This window comes from Geotrypetes seraphini, chromosome 8 (genome assembly GCF_902459505.1).
Source record: "Geotrypetes seraphini chromosome 8, aGeoSer1.1, whole genome shotgun sequence".
Classification (NCBI taxonomy): Eukaryota; Metazoa; Chordata; class Amphibia; order Gymnophiona; family Dermophiidae; genus Geotrypetes; species Geotrypetes seraphini.
Genome location: NC_047091.1, coordinates 187,869,752 through 187,891,495, shown reverse-complemented (window position 1 = coordinate 187,891,495; position 21,744 = coordinate 187,869,752). Strand labels below are relative to the sequence as shown.

At 45.1% G+C, this 21,744-nt stretch overlaps 1 protein-coding gene across 1 annotated transcript in view; it reads left to right on the top strand.

Moving 5' to 3' along the window:
• The window catches only part of TESC (tescalcin), a 130,112-nt gene that overhangs the window by 54,906 nt on the left and 53,462 nt on the right, over positions 1 to 21,744 (top strand). The window contains 1 exon segment of the mRNA XM_033957209.1: positions 19,541 to 19,610. Coding sequence (XP_033813100.1) covers positions 19,541 to 19,610 — 70 coding nt within the window.

Sequence of the window (21,744 nt, the reverse complement as noted above, 5' to 3'; positions counted from 1 at the left end):
ACTGCAATGGGCTCTCCTTCTTGCCTTCAGCAGCACGGACTGTGAACATAGGGTCGCCAGGTGTCCCCAATTTGGGGGGATTATCCCTGATTTCAGGCCCCTGTCCCACCATCTGACCCTGATTATAACAATGGGGGCAGAGGTGACTTAGTGTGCATGTTATCTGCCTAACTCCCAGCCTCTTCCCTTTGATGGCAACACAGACCTGCAGTACTGCAGTGCTGAGTCTCCCCTCAACCGTGCTGAACGTCTCTGCTGGGTCCCCGCCCCCCCCCCCCTCCACCGTGCTGAACGTCTCTGCTGGGTCCCCGCCCCCCCCCCCCCTCCATCCCTTCTGATGTACAATGGGTGTAGTGAGTACTGGGCATGCCTAGAATTGAGCAAGCTCCTTCATTGTGTCCAGGGAGGGGTAACTTGTACTGTGTTTGGCTCTCTTAATCTTTTTGAACTCTCGGCACCTCTGCCTGCTCACTGGGACAGGCACCGTAGCCCATCCTCCAACGTGTCACATGATTACTCTATTAGAGCAGCTCCGTCATTGAAAAATCTTCACCTGCTGCATAACTTATAAGCTCTCTTGCCTAGTTTATCAAATATTTGATGACTCTAGTTCAGACACATCTACTGTAATCTCTCGTGGCCTTCTTCTGTATTCCCTCTGAGTTCTCTGTATACTGGAAAGCTCATCGCATTATGATTAACTCTGTAGCTCCTCGTGGTATATATTTGATTAATTAATTTGATTTCTATCCCATCCTCCCAGGAGCTCAGAACAGATTAAAAGCTAAAGTTCATAGTAGGTTACATTGGACAGTACCTTTGGCGATACAATACAGTACAATAGAAACATAGAAAAATGATGGCAGAAAAGGGCCAAAGCCCATCAAGTCTGCCCACTCCAGTGACCCTTCCCCCATGAGTTTGCTCACCAACCTCCTGCCCTTACCTCATTAGAGATCCCACATGAATATCCCATTTATTTTTGAGATCTGCCACACTGTTGGCCTCAATCACCTGCCGTGGGAGTTCGTTCCAATGATCGACCACCCTCTCGGTGAAGAAATACTTTCTGGAGTCCCCATGAAATTTCCCTCCCCTGATTTTCAGCGGATGCCCTCTGGTGGACGAAGGTAGATATACAATTCGCGGGGATTCTGTTACAGCAACACCCGCAAATTTCAAAAAACCACAAATGCAGTTTAGGAGCAGATCAGAGACAAGAGAGGGCATCTGGGGCACCAGCGGGTGCTGAAAATCGGGTGCGGGATCATTCATAGTATTTTCCGACCACCACTTCCGGGAACTAAAGTCAGGCTACACCACTCAGGAGCTGCTCCGACACGCTATCTGGTGTGTCAAAGCAGCTCCTGATTGGTGTATCCTGACTTTAGTACCAGGAAGAGGCGGTTGGAAAATACTGCAAAAGACTGAGTCCGTGATTCGCGAACCACGAATTCACAAGGATATACTGTACTACAATACAGTAACATAATGACAAGGCTGGTCAGTCCAGTAACTTAAGGAAAGCTTGGGTGGGGACATTCAAAGGAAATTCCTGGGGAGGAAATATAGTAGATTGGATCAGAGGGTCGCCAACTAGTGGTTATAGAGGGGATTGTTTGCGGCTGGACCTTTAGTTGAAGAGAGACATTGTCCATCCCCTTGATCCTTTATAGGCATAGAGCAATCCACAAATCCAAGATTAGATTATCACCCAGTTTGAGGAGTGTGTGGTGCAGTGGTTGGATCTACAGACTCAGCACCCTGGGGTTGTGGGTTCAAACCCTGCGCTGCTCCTTGTGACCCTGGACAAGTCACTTAATCCTCCATAGCCCCAGGTACGTTAGAGAGATTGTGAGCCCACTGGGACAGAGAGGGAAAATGCTTGAGTACCTGATTGTAAAAACCGCTTAGATAACCTTGACAGGCGGTATATAAAATCCTAATAAACTTGAAACTTGATCCATCTCCTCCTCTTCCTATAGGCTAAGGCTCTTAACATTTGCATCTCCTCTTCCTATAGGCTAAGGCTCTTTACACCTGCATTGTGAGGTCACAGAACTTTAGAAACATGATGGCAGATAAAGGCCAAATGGCCCATCTGCAGCAGGAGGAGTGTGTGGTGCAGTGGTTGGATCTACAGCCTCAGCACCCTGCGGTTGTGGGTTCAAACCCCGCCGCTGCTCCTTGTGACCCTGGGCAAGTCACTTAATCCTCCATAGCGCCAGGTACGTTAGATAGATTGTGAGCCCACCGGGACAGAGAGGGAAAATGCTTGAGTACCTGATTGTAAAAACCGCGGTATATAAAATCCTAATAAACTTGAAACTTTCGTTCCCTTTTAATCATAGATGTTGTAGCGCAAATACTGTATCTTATGTTCAATTTACTTCCCCTCTTCCTAAAGGGTTCATTACAAGAGCTCTCTCTCTTATAAAGTGGTTCAGATTTGGCAGTCTCTTTCATACGATCTAGAAGTATTATCTTAAGATCCATTCAGGGAAAACATAAAAGATTTACTTATTGTAACAGTTTCTGCTTTAAATTTGTCACTTAATTAGTGCATTTTATGATTAGCTTTGTACCTTTTTGGGAGCTGGTGGAATACAAGTACCGTATCAAAGTCAATACAGCACCCTGAGGTTATGGGTTCAAACCCGCACTGCTTCCTGTGACCTTGGGCAAGTCACTTAATCCCCCCATTGCCCCTGGTACATTAGTGAGATTGTGAGGCCACTGGGACAGACACAGAAAAATTCATGCAAACCATTCTGAACAGTATAGAAAACTGAATAAATAAATAAATGTGCAAAGTTTCTGCCTCTGATAAACAGAGCTGATATTGTGATGTCATAATGCATCCTTCCACCAATAAGAGTCACTCATCAGTGATGTCACAAAGGCTTGATTGTCCTTTTACTACACTTTGATTTCTAGAGTGGTGCAGTGGTTAAAGCTGCTCCTTGTGACCCTGGGCAAGTCACTTAATCCCCCCCATTGCCCCAGGTACATTAGATAGATTGTGAGACAGGGAAATATGCTTGAGTACCTGAATAAATTCATGTAAACCGTTCTGAGCTCCCCTGAAAACATAATAACATAAGAATAGTCTTACTGGGTCAGACCAATGGTCCATCCAGCCCAGTAACCCGTTCTCAAGGTGGCCAATCCAGTTCCCTAGTACCTGGCCAAAACCCAAGGTGTAGCAACATTCCATGCTACCGATCCAGGGCAAGCAGTAGCTTCCCCCATGTCGTTCTCAAGAACAGACTATGGACTTTTCCTCCAGGAATTGTCCAAACCTTTCTTAAAACCAGCTACACTATCCGCTCTTACCACATCCTCTGGCAATGCGTTCCAGAGCTTAACTATTCTCTGAGTGAAACAAAATTTCCTCCTATTGGTTTTAAAAGTATTTCACTATAGCTTCATCGAGTGTCTCTTAGTCTTTGTAATTTTTGATGGAGTGAAAACTTGATCCACTTGTACCCATTGTACTCCACTCAGGATTTTGTAGACTTCAATCATATCTCCCCTCAGCTGAAGAGCCCTAACCTTTTTAGTCTTTCCTCATACGAGAGGAGTTCCATCCCCTTTATCATCTTGGTCGCTCTTCTTTGAACCTTTTCTAGCGCCACTATATCTTTCTTGAGATAAGGAGACCAGAATTGAACGCAATACTCCAGATGAGGTCGCACCATGGAGCGAACATTCTTAGTCTTGTTAACCATCCCTTTTTAAATAATTCCTAGCATCCTAATCTAATCTAATCTAATCCTTAGGTTTGTATACCGCATCATTTCCACGTTCATAGAGCTCGACGCGGTTTACAGTAGGAGAAATAGGAAGGAACTACAACAGAGGGTTAGAGGTAGAAGCGTGAAGAAAATTTAGAGGACTTGGGATGCCAAGATATAAGAGTTTCCTTGATTCCTAAATTGGAGGGAGACTTACATTTTTTGAGAAAAGCCAGGTTTTCAGATGTTTGCGGAAAACTTGGAGAGAGCTCAAGTTCCGAAGAGGGGAGGTAAGGTTGTTCCAGAACTCAGTGATTTTGAAGTGGAGGGAGGTCTCTAGCTTTCCTGTGTGGGAAATGCCTTTTAGCGAAATCCTATTTGCTTTTTTGGCCGCTGCCGCACATTGGGCAGAAGATTTCATCGTATTGTCTACGATGACACTCAGATCCTTTTCGTGGACGCTAATCCCCAAGGTGGACCCTAGCATCCGGTAACTGTGATTCAGGTTACTCTTCCCAATATGAATGAATGAATAAATATCAACAGGGCTTTTCCTCATAGGAAAGACCGACCACTGTGGGGCCCAGCTTCACTGAAACACTGCCGGTGTTTGGCTTGTGTTGAATCTATAAACCACACACTTGCTCCAAGCTTGAGAAAAACTGCAGAGCTCCTCAGTGGCATGGTCCAGCCTTGCTCTCTCTAATTAAATTCTTCAAGGTGCGATTATTCCTGGTGACTAAATTTGTTGCCTCCCACCGTGAAGTGCTACTGCTTTCAAGCTCTGCCATCAAGCTAATGTGATGAACTCCATGTGTGTACAGGCCAGCAGCAAAATCAGTTATTTACGTTAATTAAGGGATCTGAAGCAAACCTCCGGGCCAAATAGCCACTAATGCTTTGCACAAATATTGTTAAAAGCTGCTTTCCTTTGTGCCGGGACTGACAAAGATAAATATTTGCCTAGAGCCAAAATGCACCAGGTGGTATCGGTCACCTTCAATGCAGATGACCTGCTCGTAAACGAAGAAGGAATGGTTCTTTAACGCCAGAGAGAAGGCAAAAGTGGATCTGGTCTTTTGGAGTAATCCAGGGGTAGGGAACTCCAGTCCTCGAGAGCCGTATTCCAGTCAGGTTTTCAGGATTTCCCCAATGAATATGCATGAGATCTATTTGCATGCGTTGCTTTCAATGCATATTCATTGGGGAAATCCTGAAAACCCAACAGGAATACAGCTCTCGAGGTCCGGAGTTCCCTACCCCTGGAGTAATCATAGTAGCATAATAAATGCTTGGCATGATCAATCCAGTTTGCTATCAAGGTGGCCCAAGTTGATTCTGGCACTCTGCCCACGTTCCCCTTCTTTTTCATTCATTTTCTATCTCGTTGCCAAAGAGCTCAGAACGGGTCACTGGTTGAACATACGTACAGGTTAGGATTTGCCATAATTACAGTACAGTCTAGGATACAAGTTTTTATCCTAACTTGTTATATGCTGGGGTCTAATACCAATATACAGTGTTCCCCTGCAAATTCACGTTTCGCGAATTGTGGACTCGCTCGTGCGCAGTCTGCTCTGATTGCCTCTTCCTGTAGTAAAGTCGGGCTATACCAATCAGAAGCTGCGTGTCAAAGCAGCTCCTGATTGGTGCAGGCTGACTTTACTAAAGGAAGAGGCGGTCGGAGCAGTCCGTGAGTGATTTTCTTCATCCGCCGGCGCTCCATCTGCCCTCTCCTGCCTCCCCTGCAAATTTGCGGGGGTTCCTGGAACGGAACCCCCGCGAATTTCAGGGGAGTACTGTATTTAATATAGAGTCTCTGGGCTACAATTTGTCCTTAGTGCAACGACACACCCTAGGGATCTTCCTGCAAAGGAAGTAGAAGTAGTGGGACCGTTGGGAAACAGCGATCATAATATGATCATGTTCAAGGTTGAGGTAGGAATACCGAAATGAAAGAGAAACATAGCGACAACTTTTAACTTCAGGAAAGGAAACTACGAAACAATGAGGGAAATGGTAAGGAAGAAACTTAGGAACACTTCCAAAAAAATGGCAAACAGTAGAACATGCCTGGTCTTTTTTCAAGGACACGGTGAGCAAGGCACAAAATCTGTATATCCCCAGATTCAGAAAGGGGTGCAATAAGAGTCGAACAAAAGACCCAGCGTGGATAACTAAAATAGTGAAGGAAGCAATAGGCAATAAGAAAAATTCATTCAGGAAATGGAAAAAGGACAAAACTGAGGGGAACTGGAAAGAGCACATGAAGTATCAAAAAGAATGTCAACTTGTGGTTCGAAAAGCCAAAAGAGAGTATGAAAAGAGGCTAGCCAGGGAAGTACAAAATTTCAAACCGTTCTTTAGAAATGTTAAAGGGAAGCAGCTGGCTAGGGAGGAGGTGGGACCGTTGGACGACGGAGACAGGAAGGGAGTGGTGAAGGAGGAGAAAGAAGTCGCGGAAAGACTTAACATGTTCTTTTCGTCTGTATTTACAAACAAAGACACAACCAAAATACCAGAACCTGAGCAATTCTTCAATGGAAATCAAGCAGAAAAATTAACATCCATGGAAGTGAGCCTTGAAGATGTGCGCAGGCAGATAGAAAAACTAAAAACTGACAAATCCCCAGGTCCGGACGGAATCCATCCAAGGGTTCTGAAGGAATTAAAGGAGGAGATAGCGGAACTACTGCAGCAAATTTGCAACCTATCCCTGAAAACAGGCGTGATCTCGGAGGATTGGAAGATAGCCAACGTTACGCCCATCTTTAAAAAGGGATCAAGAGGTGACCCTGGAAATTACAGACCAGTGAGTCTGACCTCGATTCCGGGGAAAATGGCGGAAGTACTGATAAAAGAAAACATCGATGAGCATTTTGAAAGAAACGAACTTCTGATAACCAGCCAACATGGTTTCTGCTAGGGGAGATCGTGCCTAACTAACTTATTGCACTTTTTCGAAGGAATTAACAAACGGATGGACAGAGGAAACCCCATAGACATCATATACCTAGATTTCCAATAAGCCTTTGACAAGGTGCCTCATGAACGTCTACTCCAGAAACTGAAGAACCATGGGGTGGAAGGAGACGTACATAGATGGATCAGAAACTGGTTGGCGGGGAGGAAACAGAGGGTAGGGGTGAAGGGCCACTACTCGGACTGGAGGAGGTTCATGAGTGGTGTTCCACAGGGCTCGGTGCTTGGGCCGCTGCTATTTAATATATTCATAAATGATCTAGAAACAGGGACGAAGTGTGAGATAATAAAATTTGTAGACACCAAATTACTTAGTGGAGCTCGGACTAAAGAGGACTGCGAAGAATTGCAAAGGGACTTGAACAAATTAGGGGAATGGGCGATGAGATGCCAGATGAAGTTCAATGTTGAGAAATGTAAAGTACTACATGTGGGAAGCAGAAACCTGAGGTACAACTATACGATGGGAGGGAGATTATTGAATGAGAGTATCCAAGAAAGGGACTTGGGGGTAATGGTGGACATTACAATGAAGCCGACGGCACAGTGCGCAGCGGCCGCTAAGAGAGCGAATAGAATGCTGGGCATAATCAAGAAGGGTATTACAACCAGAACAAAAGAAGTTATCCTGCTGTTGTATCGGGCGATGGTGCTTCCGCATATTAGTCGCCGTTCCTTAAGAAGGATATGGCATTACTCGAGAGGGTTCAGAGGAGAGTGACACGTCTGATAAAAGGGATGGAAAACCTTTCATACGCTGAGAGATTGGAGAAACTGGGTCTCTTTTCCCTGGAGAAGAGGAGACTTAGAGGGGATATGATAGAGACTTACAAGATCATGAAGGGCATAGAGAGAGTAGAGAGGGACAGATTCTTCAAACTTTTGAAAAATAAAAGAACAAGAGGGCATTCGGAAAAGTTGAAAGGGGACAGATTCAAAACGAATGCTAGGAAGTTCTTCTTTACCCAACGTGTTGTGGACACCTGGAATGCGCTTCCAGAGGGCATAATAGGGCAGAGTACAGTACAGGGGTTTAAGAAAGGATTGGACAATTTCCTGCTGGAAAAGGGGATAGAGGGGTATAAATAGAGGATTACTGCACAGGTCCTGGACCTGTTGGGCTGCTGCGTGAGCAGACTGCTGGGCACGATAGACCTCAGGTCTGACCCAGCGGAGACATTGCTTATGTTCTTATGTACAATTTACAGGTTAAATTTTCCATAGTTACCATGGAAGAGTTTCAATTCAAGTTTTTATCCTAACGTGACACGTACCGGGATCTAGTCCCAATATACATTTCTTTGTCATCTATCGGTCGTGGGCAGTGGAGTTAGGTGAAGAGGGATGTTTTTATTGCTTTCCTAATTTTGAGGGGCCTTCAAGTGATCTGATCCATGGGGGCAGTCGATTCCAGTGGCTTGGTATGAAGTGGGAGTAAGCACGTCGTGTGGTATGTGCAGGGGACATTTTGAGGCATATTTCATCCTGAGTGGAGGGACCTGCTTGGCTGTCACATAGCTCAGTGCCATGTTATGCAAGGATTTGAACGCTAGCATCAGGCCTTTGAAGACACAGAGTTTGGCTACAGGTAGCAATGAGCTGACGTTAGAGCCTGGGAGACTGAGTCACGCATAAGGAGGATTTTTAGAAGTTTGATTGCTGCTTTTTGTGCACGTTGAAGATGTGGTTTAGCCAGTGGCGTAGGACAGGGGTGGGGTGGGAGCCATCCATCCCGGGCATGGCACCCTCCTCCTCCCCTTGCCATACACACGCTCCCCCCAGTGCCTCTAGCAACAAGTTCAACGTGATCCTTGTGACTTCATCGTCCCTCCTGCTGACGGCACTTCTGGGTGCCGCGCATAGGAAGAACCAACAGGGTCGCGAGGAGTGTGTTGAAGTTTTTGTTGCTCCTTCCATCCCAACCCTACCCTTCCATCCCAACCCTATGGGTGACCCTCTCGCTCTGGATGGGAGGGGAGAGACAGAAACAGCAGGAGAGCAGGTTGGAAGGAGAGAGAGGGGCACCCAAGGAGGGGGAGTTGGGGGTTGGAAGGAGAGAGAGACACCTGCAGGAGAGGAGGGTTGAAAGAAGGGAATGAGAGAGAGAGAAGCACTAAAAGGGTACAGAGGATGGGAAGGGGGACCAAGGAAATGGTGGTGTGGGTCATGTGTCCTCTTCTTTTTGTCTTCACAAATATCGTACCCCTAAGTCTATAGAATGTTGCCCTTCTCCCTTAATAGCACTTCCTCATAGTGTTAGAGCCACCTTAGAACCCTTAGTCCTGCCCAAGGGGGAGGGGCGGAGCCACAAGGGCAAAGTCCAGGAAGTACATAAGCTGAGGCCATAACTAGGTTAGGGAGGCTCAGAGGGAATCAGTGACACCCAACTGTATTGACCTCCACCACTACGACTGCTACAGTCAGGTAGGCCATTCTCCTCTTGGTAGGGTTACCAGATGTCTGGATTTCCCCGCACATGTTCTCCTTTTTGAGGACTTGCCCGGGGGTCCGGACAGCTTTTCAAAACCCGGCACTTTGTCCAAGTTTTGAAAAACTTCCATCCAAATCGTGTCGCAAAAAGGGCGTGGATGCAATGCGGCAACATCACGCGCATTGCGTCGTGTCTGCGAATGCGCGGATGTCATCTGGGGGCATGGCTGGGGGGCAGAATGGGGTGTGACACAGGCATAACAGGGCGGGACTGGATGGGCCTAGGGGCGTGGCCATGGGTCCGGATTTTCCTTCGGGAACTTTGCAGATGTTGTGCTTTTGCCCCAAGTAGTTGCTAGAAACTTCACTGGTAACTTTGCGGAATGAGGTCGGGGACAACAGAGCAGTCAATAAGGTACACAGTGGCCCTGCAGGAACAGGCCACATGAGGACATTGTTACATGTACAGACTGGTGTTATTTTGTCGTCTTCTCCCCCATCCTAACAAGCTGAATACATGTTTTTGTCCTTCGCCTGCCACCGCTGTTTGGCTCTGTCTTACCTGGGTTTGGGGCCTGCCCTCATTCCCGTTACCACAGGCAGAAAGAGCTTCCATGGGATTTGAACCCTTGTTTTCCCAGTTCCCATTCAGCCTCTTGTTAGAAGAACTGGGCTAGTTTTCCATTTTTTTTTTTGCAGTTTCAGTCTATCCCGAATCCGAGCCCAGTTCTCCAAGATGCTGAGACACGTGTCCTAGTAAGGAGTTAGCCTTTGTGTCCTTTGGGCTTATTCGGCATCTGGTGTTAGGTGACTTCTCTCGATCCTCTTCCCAGTCAGTCATAGTTCCTTTTAGGCTTTCGTGCTTCTCACTTTTTTCCTCCTCTTAGATCCCCTCTAGAGGGATGAATATTTATTGTACGATGGAATTAGTTAAAAGCAGACCTACAAAGTGGCAGGGTAGAGAGGATACCTTAATTAGGTCTAATTTTATTTCGTTCTCTTTCCACAAATTGTGTTTTGGCAGGCTATCACTTCACTCCCATTCAGTTTTATTATGCCATAAAATGTTGGGACTGGTGCTAGGAACGATAATTTTACCACTGGGTAAAATATTGAGTAATAAGATTTATGCACACTGTAACTTATGTGGTTCATTTGATAATTGAATTTGTTGGCAATTTCAAAGTCTTTTTCTGAGAAAGTGCTCTGTGAGGGCTGAGCATAACTGCACAGATCTGCGGCAGGAGACCAGTTATCAAACAGCAGCGCTACCCACTGACGGGCTGGACCGTGCCCAGGCCTGGAGGGGATGGCTGGATGCGAAAGGCAATAAAATTAGGGACTGCCCCCCCCCTGTTAGCTACAGCGTGACTTCCACGTTAGTCCATGTTAAAGGTAAGAAATAACAAAATATAGGGAAGGATGTGGAACTCTGTTCGTGTTTCACATATACCGAAATTGTCATCTTCTGCTCGTTTCCAACCTGTCAAAAAAATTAAAATAAGGCGATACCTTTTGAGGGGCTTTCTTTTGTTTCCATTTTAAACTCTGTTGGCTAAAATTAAAAGCCTCAAACACCCCAAACTGTAGGTCATGGATATTATCACTGGTCCCAAAAACCTCACGGAAGACTTTAAAATTTTATTATTTGAATAACTTTTTTTATATTTTTCTTTGTGTTTAAACTGAGATACTAAACTAAAAACAAAATTTAAGCAAAAGAAACACGTAGCTTTGAATACTTAGGGGCTCATAATCGAAACGGAAATACGTCTAAAACTGGCCTATATCGGCGTAACAAAAGTCGTTCAAGTGCCGATAATCAAACCGGGTTTTAGACGTATCTAAAAACGACTTAGGCCTCACAGTGCTGCAGTACGCCCAGAGCTAAAAGGGGCGTTTCAGGAGGAGTGGTGAGGGCGGGATTTGGGCGGGTCGTGGGCCGTCCTACACTTAGTCGTACTGCATGTATAACTGAAAGTTTTACAACACTGCCTAGATGGAACTTGGACGTTGTGACTTAGGCCATCTAAAACCAGGTCTAAGTCATAAGAAGGTATCCAAAGTGACCAGATAACCGCTGCAGGGGCAAAGTACAGACCCCTACACACTCCCCCAGTGATCACTGACCTCCTCCCCCCCCACCGCTATAAAAATTGGAATAAAAATGTCACATATCTGCCTCCAGAATATCAGCACCTGGCAGCCTGGCATAGAAAAGCCTAGTAGAGCTGCATAGAGGTGGCTTAGGTGGTCTGGGGAGTGGGCTATAGTGAACCATGGAGAGGAAGACCCAGGCCTATAAGCCACTCTAACCACTGCATGTATGGTGAAACATATGCACCCTGAACCCCCCCCCCCCAAACCCTTATGTATTGTCATATAAGTGGCGCCTGCATATAGGGTGGTAGACGGGTGAGTCTAGTCGGTTCGGGGGGGGGGTGTTTTGCGGGGCTCACCATGACCTATAAGGTTGTTTCGATGAGATGTATATGTGGCACCCTTTTTGTGAATTTCATATCAGTGCCCTGTAAGGTACCCCACTACTCTGGTGCAATGTTTGGGTGTCCAGTCCATCACTTTGTTGACCCTGCCCATGTCCAAATGGTCTTTTTCGAGGCGTTTTTGACTTGGACGAATTTTTGGACGAAAATGGGATATAAAGATGGATGACCTAGCGGTCTGGACGATCAGACAGCTGGACGTACAATTAGACGATTTTCAAAGAAAAAAAATATGTTGGACATATTCTTCAAAAATGGACCTTTGTGGTACAAATTTCTGATGGAACCTCTCTCTGACTCACCTTTAGGAATTTTTGAAGTATGGTCTATAGACTCGGGTATCTCTCATGATCGTGTCACCTGGAACCTTATTTGGAAAGAATCACTTACTGTACTTCATTCTGCCTCTATTACTCAAACGATATTTTTCCTCTTCCATCGTGCTTTTTGGACTCCTTATAAACTTTCAAAATTACCTAATAATGGCAACAATATATGTTGGTCATGCAATACTACTATAGGCACATTAGATCATATGATTTTTATTTATTTATTTATTTATACAATTTTATAAAAATTCCAAGCATAAACATCTTGTACAGAAAAGTATGATCAAGACATCTCTGTTAAAATTAATTTTCAATTCTGAAAAATAATTCACTCAAATTATAATAGGAAAAGAAAAAAACAGTTTCCCTTGATCACACACAAGTCCTCTAAATTAAACTAGATCCAAGATTTAAAGAGTATCTTAATTAAATACAAACAAATATAAGGAAGCACTTTAACTACTACTAATAACGAGAACTAATTTCCAATAGGAGCTGTTGTTACTTCATTCTCAAGGCGTTTCATTGAGATAAATCTTATCAAATGAGAAGGATCTACAAATACATATTTCAATGAACCATATCTAATAACACATTTACATGGGTATTAGAGAATGACACGGTGACAAAATTCATCACCGTTCCCGTCCCCGCAGATAACCGCGGGAAATAATCCCATGTCATTTGCTAGTGTCTATTTCAACCTCGGTCCTTTTACACCAGCATTCTTCAAAGTAAAGCTTGCGGGTCAGTGGTTGTGCCCAATTATACTCTGATTCTTCCCTCTCTCCTTAAAGAATGACATGAAGATGGTTTCCCGCGGTTATCTGCGGGGACGGGAACGGTGATTAATTTTGTCACCGTGTCATTCTCTAATGGGTATCTTAAAAAGAAAAAAAACCCAATTTGAGTCACTCCAGGCTTCAAATTTAGGAATTCTCTTCTTCTTTTTTGAGTCTCTCTTGAGACATCTGGAAAAATTTGAATATGGAGACCCAGGAAATCATTGGATCTATTCTTGAAGTAAAGATTCAGGATCCAGTCCTTGTCTGGAGCCAAAGCCACAGTCAGCAGAAAAGTGGCTGGCGTAGCCACTTCTCTGTCCGATTGTTCCAATATAGCGGAAATATCCAATGGATGTTCCTAAGGTTCTTCAGCTTTTTCTTTTTGAAGAGTTTGTGCTTTAACAGGGAGATAATAAGCCCTTGTAAGGGGAGGTAGAGAATTTTCAGGTATCTTGAGAATCTCTATAAAATATCGCTTTATCATATCTCGAGGAGAAACTGATAAAATCTTAGGAAAATTTACAATCCGCAGGTTATTAGCCCAAGTACTGTTCTCCAAAGCTTCTAATTTCCTCCTCATGATTATATTATCTTTAACCAGTTGGTCTTGATTTTGTTTGACAGTTATTAATTCTTTATTGGTTTCCTGCTTTAATAAAGATACATCTTGTTTTAAAGAGTTAATTTCTTCTTTCTGAGCTTTTATTTCTGTATCCAAGTTTTTTATTTGAGGATTTAAAGTATTCCCCAAATTAACTACCAAATCCCAAAGAGCTTCTAATGTGACTTGTGGGGGTTTAACCACTGAAAATAATTGTACTTGTGTGTTTAGAATCTGTTCTTGGAGCTGATTTACCTCCGTGGAGCCTTGTCCTCCTCCAGCACTTGGTGTCCCGATTACAGGCTGAGATGTCCCATTCAGCGAGCCCTCCAGCATGCTTGCCTCTCGAGAAGAGTGAACTTCCTGACTGGATGCACTCAACTCTCGCGGTGAGCTGGCTGCCTGTGGTTGTGGCTGATGGGGTGGCGTCCGTTCGTCAGGGCTCAGAGAGATGTCGGGCCCTAGGGAACTCGCCGCTGCGATACTCTCCAGTGGCGTTCCCAGCGGTGATGTCCCTGGCGATCCTTGTTCCCGTTGCAGTCGCCGTAGAAATTCATCAATTGTAGCCGACGGTGGTACTAAGTGTCGGGAGGCAGCACCAGCGCTTTTCCCCCTCCTTTTCGGCATTTCCATACAAGGTAAGAGCAAAGTTACGAGCGTCTGAGCAGCAGTTAGTGAGTTGCGGCCATCTTGGATCCAAGCACTTCCTAGATCATATGATTTTTTATTGTCTCCCAATCCGTACATTTTGGGATTCCATTTGGATAACTATTGCCAAGTTACTTGACATTGATGAACCCGTTACCTTGGCGGTGTTGATTTATGGTAATAAAGGTTTAATGACTCCAATCGCTGATGAACAGGCCAAATTGTTACGATGTCTATTGTTAATAGCTATAAAACTAATCTTAACTAACTGGAAAAATGCTGATAACTTATCCTACAATTTATGGTGGCATAATGTTTGTATGATAATGCGTTATGAGAGATGCTTTGCAGAAAAACCTGGATCATTACATACTCATGACAAACGTTGGGCACCCTTAACTTCCTATTGCGGTATGTCTTAAATAATTCATTTATGTATGCAGGTATTATTTTCCTTTTTGATAATATTGCATGTACTTGCTGTATTAGCTCCTATTTGATGCAGTCTGTTCCTGTTTATTGATCTTTTCTTTGTACTGGACCCAGCTTGTATTCACTTTGTTCTTTCTTTGTATACTTAATATACTTAATAAAAATATTGCACTTAAAAATGGACCTTTTCCCATGTCCGACTTTGGGCGACTTGTGAGTTAGGCCAAGACGGACTTAGACGTTTCTTCTGATTATGCCCCTCCACGGCTCTTTTGCTAAGGCGCTCTAGTGCATCTTAGCACGCGCTAAACCCTAACGCGTCCATTATATCCTATGGATGCTTTCGCACGTGTTAGCATTTAGCGCACGCTAAGACGTACTAGCGTGCCTTAGTAAAAAGACCCCTAAGGTTTGGCTTAGACAAGTATTGTTCTGCCTGTGTTTTATGCCCATTTGATTGTGGGCAGTATATTTAGCTTCCTTTTGGCTTGATTGAAATGACAAGCCAATTGAGGCATCTGCTGACTCAGCAAAGAGCAAAAAAGCCTTGCATTTGCTATGTCACTGTTATAGAAACATAGAAACATAGAAACATAGAAATAGACGGCAGATAAGGGCCCACGGCCCATCTAGTCTGCCCACCTTAATGTCCCTCCCCTACCTTTGCCCTGTGAAGAGATCCCATGTGCCGATCCCATTTGGCCTTAAAATCAGGCACGCTGCTGGCCTCAATCACCTGTAGTGGAAGACTATTCCAGCGATCAACCACTCTTTCAGTGAAAAAGAATTTCCTGGTGTCACCTCGTAGTTTCCCGCCCCTGATTTTCAACGGATGCCCTCTTGTTGTCGTGGGACCCTTGAAAAAGAAGATATCTTCCTCCGCCTCGATGCGGCCCGTAAGATACTTGAACGTCTCGATCATGTCCCCCCTCTCTCTGCGCTCCTCGAGCGAGTATAGCTGTAATTTTCAAACCGTTTTTCGTATGGTAGATCCTTGAGTCCCGAGACCATCCGGGTGGCCATTCTCTGCACTGACTCCAGCCTCAGTACATCCTTTCGATAATGCGGCCTCCAGAATTGCACACAGTATGTCCCCCTTACTTCTGTGACAGTGTCAGCCGAGCCACACCCCTTCCCACCCCTCTTGATATTGGCAGTCCATCATTCTGTTCAAAGAGTTACGCAACATTTAAGAACAGCACAGCATCCACACTTAAAATGCATACATAAGAACATAAGAGTTGCCGCTGCTGGGTCAGACCAGTGGTCCATCGTGCCCAGCAGTCCGCTCACGTGGCGGCCCTCTGGTCAAAGACCAGCGCCCTAACTGAGACTAGCCCTACCTGAGTACGTTCCGGTTCAGCAGGAACTTGTCTAACTTTGTCTTGAATCCCTGGAGGGTGTTTTCCCCAATGACAGACTTTGGAAGAGCATTCCAGCTTTCTACCACTCTCTGGGTGAAGAAGAACTTCCTTATGTTCCTACAGAATCTATCCCCTTTTAACTTTAGAGAGTGCCCTCTTGTTCTCTCTACCTTGGAGAGGGTGAACAACCTGTCTTTATCTACTTTGTCTTGAGTCCCTGGAGGGTGTTTTCCCCTATAAATGACTCCAGAGGAGCATTCCAGTTTTCTACCACTCTCTGGGTGAAGAACTTCCTTACATTTGTACGGAATCTATCCCCTTTTAACTTTAGAGAGTGCCCTCTCATTCTCTCTACCTTGGAGAGGGTGAACAACCTGTCCTTATCTACTAAGTCTATCCCCTTCAGTACCTTGAATGTTTTGATCATGTCCCCTCTCAATCTCCTCTGCTCAAGGGAGAAGAGGCCCAGTTTCTCTAATCTAATCACACAATAGCATCAAAGCAAAACAACAAAGTTAAAAATGCAGGAGCCTTGATATCCACTTTAATCTGTCATGCTTATCCCTTTCCAGCAAATTAATCCGTTAAAAACAACAATATCTTCACTTCCTTCAAAATCTCAGCTTCCCCTGTTCTGTGTATCCTGTGCTGTTCTTTCAGAGCCTTCTCCTGGGCTTTGATTTCATAAACCTCCTTCGCTGTAGCCAAGGTTTCTAGGTGCAGTAGGTGGGGATAGACACACCACACCCAAGACTTTTGAGGCCACGTTGGGTGGAGGAAGGATATCTTATAAGGCCCCACCTTTGTGGATTCTTCTCTCACAATCTCTCACTCCCAAAAGCACAACATTCCAGTCCCAGTGGCTGTTCAAATAAAAAGGAATTGACCGATAAAATTATTTCCTGCAGTACATGTATAAAGATTCCTGTACTCAAGATAGCACGTAAACAGGGGAAATGCATTGCAAGCCATAGCTCTTTTTTCCTTTTCCCTTCACAGTAAATTCCAATCTTCGCTCTGACGGGAAGAATCCAGACCCCTTGCCTCCTTCAGCTCTAGAGCTAGTGCCAGAATCCTCACCAGCCTTTTTCCCTCTTCAGTCTTCTCATTCGCTCCTTTCTAGAGAATGACACGGTGACAAAATTCATCACCGTTCCCGTCCCCGTGGATAACCGTGGGAAACCATCTTCATGTCATTCTTTAAGGAGAGAGGGAAGAATCAGAGTATAATTGGGCACAGCCACTGACCCACAAGCTTTGCTTTGAAGAATGCTGGTGTAGAAGGACCGAGGCTGAAATAGACACTAGAAAATGATATGGGATTATTTCCCGCAGTTATCCGCGGGGACGGGAACGGTGATGAATTTTGTCACCGTGTCATTCTCTACTCCTTTCCTTCTTGGTTCCCCAACCTTTTCTCAACTGCAGCCCTGTCAAGCCCTCTGTAGGGGGTTTGTGGAAGACCAAACCCACACCAACAAACTAACATAGACCTCCCTAATCCAAGGTCTCTCAGAGCTCAGGACCCCTCTCCCTGAAGTCCAAGCACTTCCCCTGAGCCCATCCCAACCCAAAGGGTTTATACTCACTGCTTAGACACCTCCTGTCTACCTATTTGAGGCTACTTTTAGGGTTACCATATGGCTCCAGAAAAAGAAGGACAGATTGAGACATCTGGGTTTTATTTCCATTGAAAGCTATGGAAGTAAAACCTGGATGTCTCAATCCATCCTCCTATTTCTGGAGCCATATGGTAACCCTAAGACAGGGGTGTCAAAGTCCCTCCTCGAGGGCCGCAATCCAGTCGGGTTTTCAGGATTTTCCCAATGAATATGCATGAGATCTATTAGCAGACAATGAAAGCAGTGCATGCAAATAGATCTCATGCATATTCATTGGGGAAAATCCTGAAAACCCAACTGGACTGTGGCCCTCGAGGAGGGACTTTGACACCCCTGCCCTAAGAGTTCTCAGCCCAGCCGAAAAGAGAAATGACGTGGATATGGTTTAATCAATGATTTGAAACAATGTCAAAACATAGAATTTCGTTTCTGCAAATTGGCACTTAAAAAAATAACGCTCAGAATATAGGAAGTTGGTTGCTTGGGCTGAGAACTTTTCAGCACCCCCTCGTACCTGGCAGAACCCCAAAGAGAAGCAAGATTCAATGTGGAATCCCAAAGATGGCACCATTCCCAAGAGTCCGTGCCACTGATTCTGAGGATACATATTGGCTTGCCCCATATCTAACTTATGGTGTTTACCTCCAGAAACTTATCCAAAAGTGTTTTCTTTTTACTACATCCTCCAGCAACAAATTAACGTAGAACAAAATCTTTTCCAGAGAAAGGAAAATGGTAAACCCAGAGGACATAATTTGAGGTTGAGGGGTGGTAGATTCAGGGGCAATGTTAGGAAATTCTACTTTACGGAGAGGGTGGTGGATGCCTGGAATGCGCTCCCGAGAGAGGTGGTGGAGAGGAAAACTGTGACTGAGTTCAAAGAAGCGTGGGATGAACACAGAGGATTTAGAATCAGAAAATAATATTAAATATTGAACTAAGGCCAGTACTGGGCAGACTTGCACGGTCTGTGTCTGTGTATGGCCGTTTGGTGGAGGATGGGCTGGGGAGGGCTTCAATGGCTGGGAGGGTGTAGATGGGCTGGAGTAAGTCTTAACAGAGATTTCGGCAGTTGGAATCCAAGCACAGTACCGGGTAAAGCTAAGAAGAAAAAATTTAAAAATTTAAATTGAATCAGGTTGGGCAGACTGGATGGACCATTCGGGTCTTTATCTGCCGTCATCTACTATGTTACTATGTTACCAATATTAACTATGAATTTAATGTATAAGAACATAAGAATTGCTGCTGCTGGGTCAGACCAGTAGTCCATCGTGTCCAGCAGTCCGCTCACGTGGCGGCCCTTAGGTCAAAGACCATTGCTCTAACTGAGACTAGCCCTACCTGCGTACGTTCTGCTTCAGCAGGAACTTGTCTAACTTTGTCTTGAATCCCTGGAGGGTGTTTTCCCCTATGACAGACTCCGGAAGAGCGTTCCAGTTTTCTACCACTCTCTGGGTGAAGAAGAACTTCCTTATGTATATACATATACAATATCTATAGATAGATAGACATTATTATATTTTTGGTATTTCGCCCGCATCTAACATACACTGAGAAAGAGAACTGTAAGTCCTCTTGACTTGCCCACTTCTCGACCCTGTAAGATACTGATACTGATTTAGCTCAGTTGTAGGAATCAAATGAGCAGAAGCTCAAGAGAAGCCCTCAGACCACCTCACGGGCTCTGTGGTCTTCCTAGGTTTTAAGGATGGGACTCCAGTAATCCAGTACAATCCTACGGGCTTTGTTATGTAAATATGGTGATATGATGTCACAGAGTTGGCTTTTCCACTCCTTTATTGCCATAATAGCAGAATAAAAAGCTGATTGTGAGAAAGTTAACAAGTAGATAAATTAAAACGAGACTTGGATGTGCTGCAGAGATTCAGTCATGGCAGGGCCTGTGGGCAAGGCATTTATCCTGCCAAGGGACCTCCTACAGATGCTGGCACATGCCGGCAGTTGGCCTGGTGCACATTTCTGAAAGGACTGTTTTGGTGTTTACGGGAGAAATTCATGGCTTGTTACCCTTGAATGAGTTTTCCTTGGTTCATCATGTGATGGGCGAGTTACCATTAACCAGCTCTCTCTTGTCTCTTGCAGTCACTTCAGAGCAGATTGAACACCTGCATCGCAGGTTCAAGCAGTTGAGTGGAGGTCAGCCAACCATCCGGTAGGTACTTTTCGGTGGACACCCGCTGGTGCACTCTCCCATTTTGCTCTTCTCTCCTTCTCCTGCGCAATGTTGAACCAGCCCCTGCCTCCATCACCCCTATTTACTGACAATCTTAAACCAGGAGGCTTGATGCGAAATCGTGTCTAGTTCCGAGGAGTTTTTGGCCCTGAGAACTTCGTCTGAGGGAGGGAGCCTGCTGGGCTCTATTGCTTGTCGCCTGGCCCATTTTGTGTCTGTGGGGAAAAGTCAGAATAACAAAATAAGCTCTGGTCCCATCACTAATGATTTAGCAGCTTAGGAGCATTGCTCCTTCCCCTATAGACAACCAGGATCAGAATACTAGGTTTGTGGTTGACACTGGCACTCAGGCCTTGTCTCTGCCTCCTCTGTTATACTGGAAATGCCTGCAAAGTACTGGTATTTGTGAGTGCCACTGATACACAGGATCGTGTACAAACTGCTGCTGCCACTCAGTGGTGTACCAAAGGTGGGGGCGGCTCGCCCAGTGTGCAGCCCATAAGGGGTTGTTTTCATAGGGGAGGGGTCATGGTCTGGGAACCTCTTCCCCTTCCTCTTCCAGCAGCAGCAACCTTCACAACTTGCTGCCTTGCAAGGATCAGGCCTTTCTCTCTGCTGGGTCCTGCCTTTGTGGAAGCAGGAAATAGACAGGACCAGTAGAAAGGAAGGCCCGATGCTGACAAAAGAAGAAAATTGTGAAGGCTGACGCTGCCAACGATGAGAGAGACGTATCCATCCTGCTGTGGGGGGGGGGGGGGTAGTGAAGAAATGCAACACCCTATTGGGGGGAAAAGGAGAGAGGGAGGGAGGGGTAAGGAAGAAAGCCATCCAATTGGGGGAGAGGGAGAATGAAGACCAGGGAAGGGAATGAAGAGGAGAAAGAGATGCCAGACCATGGGAAGGGAAAGGAAGGAGAGGAGATGCCAAATTATGGAGAGAAAGGGATGGAGAAGGGGAGGGAAGTTGAGGAGAAAGATACCAGGACATAAGGAAAGGGAAAGAGACAGAGATGTCAGACCATGGGGTGGAGTGGGAAGGAAGGAAGGAAAGGAGAAGAGAGAGATGCCAGAACATGGGTTTGTGGGTAAAGACAGAGAGAAATAAAAATGGAGAGGGGACGAAGCTGAAATTAATTATGAATAAAGATGGAACATCTGGGACATGTGTAGTTTATTTCAAATTTACATCTGCTTCCTTTATTCTCCCCCCTCCCCCTTTTTAGAACACCGCAGTAGTAGCTGCCATGTGGCAAACGCTCCAATGCCCATTCAGTTGCTTTGGGCATTGGAGTGATTTCCGCATCAGCCCTATATTTTGCACAGTGTTAGTTGACATGTGCCACTCTTTCTGTTGTGTTGCATTGTATGCAGAGTCTGGCTTCTTGGCAGTTCAGTTTAACTTTTGCCTACATATTTCTATTTCTATTTTGTGATTACGTATTCCATACTGGGCGGAGGTGTATCTGTGTTTTATGTATATGAAAAGGACATGTTCTTCTGTAAGAATTGAATGTGGAGGATCGATCTGTATTAATCTGGCTTGTTTAGTTTTACAATGGATCTTTTGATGTTCTAGTGCTCACCACAGGGTTTAAGATGCTGCTTTTTCCTAGATGATTACTAAAAATAATTTTTGATATACAGAAGGGATGTTTAAAGACACATTGAGGCATCGTGCTACACATGTCCCAGATGTTCCATGTGTTGAACCCCAGCATCAGAACATATGACGTCAGTAGCCCAGTGGTGCAGCCCTTTGGGTTGGCAGGACATACGTACACTGACTTTCATGGACAGGAGGCCACAGGAGTGAGTGGAAAGACGGAGAGCACAGTGGCCACTTGGAGGAGGAGGAAGTGCTGGGATTGGGTTGGTGTGGGGAGATCTAGAACCTTGAAATAAAGCCACCGCAGCTGAGACCCTTCAAACAAATTCTGGTAAATCCATCTCTGGACAATGATGGCCACTTCCTGCAGCCGGGCTCTACATATGTCTTGGCTTCTTGACTTTGCCCCCTGGGTAGATATCTGTTTCTGGGGCACAATTAGGCCTCTATTTTAGGCGTTTATAAATAATAAATACAGGTATTTATTTTCCATCTAATTAGGAGTTTG